Below are 6109 nucleotides of genomic sequence, written 5' to 3' on the forward strand. Positions count from 1 at the left end.
ATGCCCAAGCAACATTTTCGTATTAAGGTTTTTAAGTGCATTCTAGAAGGCTCTTGAAAATCATGCTAAAACCGAAAATGTTACTTGAGTGCTAAACGGTTACGAGTCGACGGAAACTTGTCTATTTGATACATGTTTCACATCGAAGATGCGTCACACATACCAAAACGGCTAGGCCTGCTGTGCAGCATTTAAGGGGCAAGACGATGGTTCAGAATCCAATAAATGGATGAAACGTGTGACGGAAATAACGGGAAGAGAAGTGAAAGTTGCCAACAGAGTGACGAGATTAAAACATCAGACACATTAACTAGCCAGTTAAATTCATTTGATTTGCAAAAATAATAGCTTCATAATTCATGTTTGGTATGTATATGTAGTTAACTAGTATTATTTTTAACACAATTTTGGATATCTATCGATAATGAGGATACAATCTAATCATTAGAACCAGATATTCGACTGGTTCCTATCGTTTAACCGACACCACAAAACCACTTACCGTTTGCAGTCGCTGTCCCATCCGGTCCTCCTCCGGAGTGGCAAGCGTTATCTTCAGAATCTGCAAGCGACTGCCACCGGTCAGCCTCCCCACGCATCGCACCAAATCCCCCACACTTACCGCAGGCATGTGGAAGTCAATCTCATAAAATACACCTTGCATGACCGGACCGGTGCGGTTCCGCAGTAGCAGTATCTTTTCACATTCGTACGCCCCGGCTTTAATGGTTAACACGTTGGCAAATACCTCCACCAGCGGGGAACCGCCTGGACTAGTTTTCGAAAGTTTCATAATATGTTCCACCGAGCCAGTCAGAATGCGAAGTTTCTTCACATCCGAATTGGTCGACTTGGAGGGTGGCGATGTCTGTTTCGATGGTCCAGACGTTAAGGCTGGGAAGGCAGTTTTCGAGGACCATCTGTTTCCATTCACTTGGTTTCTAGGTTTCAATGGAAGGGGTTCAAACTGAACACGTTTGGCATGTATCTTCGAATTCCCGTAGCCATCCTCGTGTTTTCTTTTGAGGGAAGCATCACTGCTAGATATTTGCAAGTTCTCTATAATTCGCGTTGCCACGGTTGTGGTACTATCCGGAATATTTGGGATGGCAAAATTGAAACCGGAAGTACTGTTTATCTGAATAAATAAAAGCTTTTAGTTTCCTGCACAAAATTACGCCGCCGTTCCTAAAAACTTACCACTCCATTTTTGTTCGCCACATTACGCAGGAATGGTGTTCCCCCGTTCGAGCTGTTGGTAAATGCGGCGGACTGCATTTGATTGAACATCAGAAACTGCATCGCTGCTGTGGAGGCAGCTGATGGTGGCTGAAGGGTAGGAGTGCTACTGGCAACATTCTCGTTGTTATTGGTGGAGGATGACGCAGGTTTCCTTAGCAGGGTTGGTGTTTCCAGGACGGCTGCAGCGGATGTGAGAAAACTAGAGTTTCTCACCGGAGCCGGAGTGCGGGGGCAGTTTACCATGACTTAAAAAAAAAGTACATGGCTAGTTGAGACTTGAAATGAGAATTAATTTGTAGGCTAAGAATTTCTTACAGTTTCTATTCATGATTATTTGGGAGGAATCATCCTAACTTGTGTTTGACTTAAAAATCACAATGTATGATTTAATTTCACTGAGAAAACTAATTTTAATTCATCTCGGAAGACAGCAACGACAATTTTAGAACATTTCGTTTTAGTACAACAAGAAAACGAAACAATCGAAATGCATGCAAAGTCGTCTATAAATTACGCCACACAAATTTAAGGTAGTCTACACGCTAAGATCAGTTTATCCAGATTGCTCAAAGACATTGTACGCAGTCCGGACAAACTCAGAATATGGTAAGTACTATCACACTTAATCGCGGTTTAAAACTACTGATCTCGTTTATATGATTAGTAGCTTTTTCGACAATCTCAAGGGGTATTTTTTTCCTCTGTTCGGGACCTAACACCACTGCGACCAGTACCTTGATCTCGAGCTTGATCTATTGTAGTAAATCCCGTGTCCTTATCCGTGTCGTGTGCATGTCGTATTACCACCGACAAACCGACATGAATGATCATACAAAGTATCATCAAATTTCTGATCAAAGCACAAAACTGACATCTGCCGTCGTGTTCGCGAAAAATGTGTATCCTAGCCACGATCACACATACTAAATGTTTGAGTTGGTTCGTGTCTAATCTATTCCGGGCAAATTATTTTTATTTAGGTAACAAATTTCTATGGTTTTGACAGATGGAATCGCTGCACATTTGAATCCGCCGTTATGGATTCTCGATCAAGAGTTAAGTTTTAGTTTCATGTCGGTTTGTCGGTGATATTACCAACAATCAATACGAAACTAACGATTTTAAATTGGCTCACCACTTTAGTAGCCTATTGGTCCCAAGCAAACGATTAACGTACCCTATTCTAGTTGAAATTCTATTACTACACTATGTTTGTTTTGATTCGCTATGAAAGTTTGACAGATAACATCAGGGGTGTGTGGATTCATGCATAACATGCAGGGGTGAGTGAAATAGCTTGGGACTCCTTGGGACCGTTGTTCTGGTACTGAGTGAGCCAAAAATAATAATGATTTTCTTCGGGACCCAGTGGTCTTAGAGTTACCTCTATGATATTACTCCATCACTATTGAGAAATGATGAAGTGTTCGATTTTGATACAGTTGTCATTCTTGTCTTCATCTCAAGGAATCGATTCTAATTGAAAGGTCCCACTATTTATACCCTTCGGAGTGTTGAAACACCCTTTTCAGTCAAAATTGGATTCCTTAGCAACAAAATTAAGGAATGACACCGATAATGACCATGCATCAGAATCCTTAGAGATGAACTAGCCTAAGGCTAAAAATCTCTTTAATAAAGCTTTAAAAAAAAAAACCATGCATCAGAACCCTACACAGCAAAAAAAAATGTAATATAGTTCGATGTAATTCAAGCTGATGTATGAAATAATGATGTAATAGCAAAAAGCAGATACAATATTACATCAATGGATGTAATTTTGTTCGCAAAATCGATGTACATCGTACAACGTTATATTACACAACCGATGGATTGACCTGGTTGCAGCAGTTTGGATGTAATATTCAACAACTTTTTTTTCTGTGTTGTCTTAATCACTTCAAACTAGGGAACAACGAATAGAAGATCACACAGCAAAAAAAAATGTAATAATAACGTAATTCAAGCTGATGTATGAAATAAAGATGTAATAGCAAAAAACAGATACAATATTATCATAGAGGTAACTCTAAGACCACTGGGTCCCGAAGAAAATCATTATTATTTTTGGCTCACTCAGTACCAGAACAACGGTCCCAAGCAGTCCCAAGCTATTTCACTCACCCCTGCATGTTCTGCATGAATCCACACACCCCTGATGTTATCTGTCAAACTTTCATAGCGAATCAAAACAAACATAGTGTAGTAATAGAATTTCAACTAGAATAGGGTACGTTAATCGTTTGCTTGGGACCAATAGGCTACTAAAGTGGTGAGCCAATTTAAAATCGTTAGTTTCGTATTGATTGTTGATATTATATCAATGGATGTAATTTTGTTCGCAAAATCGATGTACATCGTACAATGTGATATTACACATTCGATGGATTAACCTGGTTGCAGCAGTTTCGATGTAATATTCAACAACTTTTTTTGCTGTGTAGGAATCACATAGATGAAGACTAACTAATTCATTTTTTCTTTGTTTCAAGATCATCCTCGGTGGACAAAGCCGAGTCTTGTCACATCAACAAGGCATAAAAAGTAACAAGGACTAAGATGTGTTCCTTGGATTACTGAAAAATCCTGTTCCCCTAGTTTGAAGTAATCAGGACTAGCAATCGGTGGTAGATCTTACATCCCGTAACGTACCATGAAAAGGTGATCTACCCACGTTACGGGGCATCTCAAGGGGTAACTCACTCTGCTACCTTGTGTTTAACACTCCAAAAACACAGTTCGACACACTCCAATCCTTGCTCCAAACACACTTTCACCTTGTGCGTTAACTTATCTGGTTGGATCGAGGGTTCGATCTCCAGACGTTAAGTAGTGTTGTTGGTCTTTAAAATTTATATGAATTGGAGACAAAATGAGGGCACTTATGGATCCCTACGGGCACTTAGGTAGAATTAAAATCAGTGACGTCTCGGTTACTTCACTGCACTTTATTAAAATTCTGGGATCTTCTTTTAACTGTACGAGACTTCTTTGAATATAAGACCAGGAATTGTCTGCAATAGAAATAAAAAATCTGACTTTTATTCGTTGATGTGGATGAGAATGCGTATTTGAGGATAAAATAGACGTATGACCCTGTAGTGGACTTTCTTTTTCCTTGATTTGTTTTCCGTCGATCTTGTTTTCCGTGCTGATCACCAATGCTACCGACACCAGGGAGGCAGCTCCCACACCTGGACCCTACCTATCGACCCATGAACTCATGAACCGGGGACCAACGGCTTTACTTCCCTGCCGAAGGAAGGCGGGATCAGAGATGTTATGCCTCAGAACATTCCAGTGGCGTCTACTGGTATTTAACCCAGGGCTGCTGGGGTGAGAGGCAATCACGCTTACCACTACACCACCGGCGCCGCTCTTGTATTGGACTTGGAATAGTTAAGGGAATTCCGTAAATTTCAAATTTTTTTTAAATAAAACGTAAGGGAACTTCGCTGAAAATAAAATTGTGCATACACACAAAAAACAAAAATGGTTCTTATAAAAATTTTGCCATTTCAAATTAAAAGTTTCCCGAATTTCGTAGTTTCAACTACGAAAATATTCTGAATGAAAGTAATTTTGTTTGTTTAAAAATGTTTCTTTCACCTTTGACTTGTAATTTTAAAAGCTCATATTTTTAATTAAAAGTTGTTAAATTGTCAAAAATACCAAATCATAACAAAGTATTTGGCAACACGGTGCCTTCTTTTGCCGCTAAATTTGACTTGACGTCACTCAGACAAAGAGGTAGAAAAAGCTGGGACGGAATTTTGATCAATTTCAATTCATCAATCACAAGTACTTAATTTAAGCAGGTTCCGCGGAAAACATTTGCTTCAGGTAAGAGATGAAATGAAAATACATATAGAGCATTGGAATTTAATAAGAAACTGATTAATTTCAGGTAAAACGGAAACAAATACTATTAAATTTTGTAGAAGAAAGCATCGAGAAGACGGATATAACAAAATATCTCCCCGGGAAAGACAGTGTTGAGCTGTTCTAATCGAGGTGAGTTTTATTTGAAAGTACAATTTTGAGAATACAATTTGGATATTTTTGCAGAATCCAAAGTAAGAGCAATGCCATCAGTACAGCTCATCGATTTCCTCAACGAAAGCAACGTGATCCTCAATTGAACGGAATCATTCAACTCAACCCGCTGAAGATCAAAAGCGAGCGCTGGAAATCATCATCTCCTGCAAGTATGATGGAACGGCTCAGAATGCAAGTGAGTAATCATCAACTGTAGATGCAAAGTGTATAACTTATTTTTATAAATTTTTCTCGCCAAGGACCGTCCGATTTAATATCTGATGAAAATGTACCGGGAACCGATCATGATGCTATTTGTTGGGTCATCTTCTTCTGTACCTATCCATGCACCTATCGCTATCGCACTTGAACATTGTGGTTCCTCTCAAAGTGGAGACAGCTCCAATACCGAGGCCAAAACGTAAAAGAAAGCATCACCATCGATATCACATATTCTTGGATCTTTTTATATTGTTATCTCGATTTATTTTTTTTTTATAAAAAAACACCATTTAATATTTATGAAAAGTAAATAAATTTTATTATTTTGTAAAAAGCTTATTTTGCTTTTGAAAATATTGTATTTTTAATTCAAAATTACACATATGTCATTTCAACTATACCATATTTTCAAGTCAAAAATGTGTTTTATATGAACAATATTCCGCCTTTAATTTTAATACAGTCACGCTTTTAATTTGACAGAAGTACAATTCTTTTTGAAAGTTTTAACTTTTAAAAATGGCTAGCGAGCAACTTTTGATTTGACAGTTTGCTGACTATCGTTTTGAAAGCTAACCGCTTTCTACCAAAAAGAACCAATGCAAAC

At 38.4% G+C, this 6109-nt stretch overlaps 1 protein-coding gene and 1 long non-coding RNA gene across 2 annotated transcripts; one reads left to right on the forward strand and one right to left on the reverse strand.

The window, feature by feature from the left end:
* Positions 1 to 292: 292 nt before the first annotated feature.
* On the reverse strand, positions 293 to 1658 carry LOC135705356 (uncharacterized). Its single transcript, XM_065227049.1, has 3 exons — positions 1558 to 1658; positions 1201 to 1487; positions 293 to 1138 (listed from the first exon to the last, which is right to left on the reverse strand). The coding sequence occupies exons 1-3, from the start codon at positions 1568 to 1570 to the stop codon at positions 470 to 472; spliced, it is 969 nt and encodes a 322-aa protein (XP_065083121.1). The 5' UTR covers positions 1571 to 1658; the 3' UTR covers positions 293 to 469.
* A 3254-nt stretch (positions 1659 to 4912) lies between these two features.
* On the forward strand, positions 4913 to 5746 carry LOC135705357 (uncharacterized). The gene is made up of 3 exons (XR_010517837.1): positions 4913 to 5256; positions 5311 to 5476; positions 5541 to 5746. It is a non-coding gene; the product is annotated as an uncharacterized LOC135705357 (long non-coding RNA).
* The last annotated feature ends 363 nt before the right edge of the window (positions 5747 to 6109 follow it).

Source organism: Ochlerotatus camptorhynchus, unplaced genomic scaffold (assembly GCF_037179485.1).
Source record: "Ochlerotatus camptorhynchus isolate MF236.1 unplaced genomic scaffold, CSIRO-AGI_Acam_v1.1 ptg000265l, whole genome shotgun sequence".
NCBI classification, from domain to species: Eukaryota; Metazoa; Arthropoda; class Insecta; order Diptera; family Culicidae; genus Ochlerotatus; species Ochlerotatus camptorhynchus.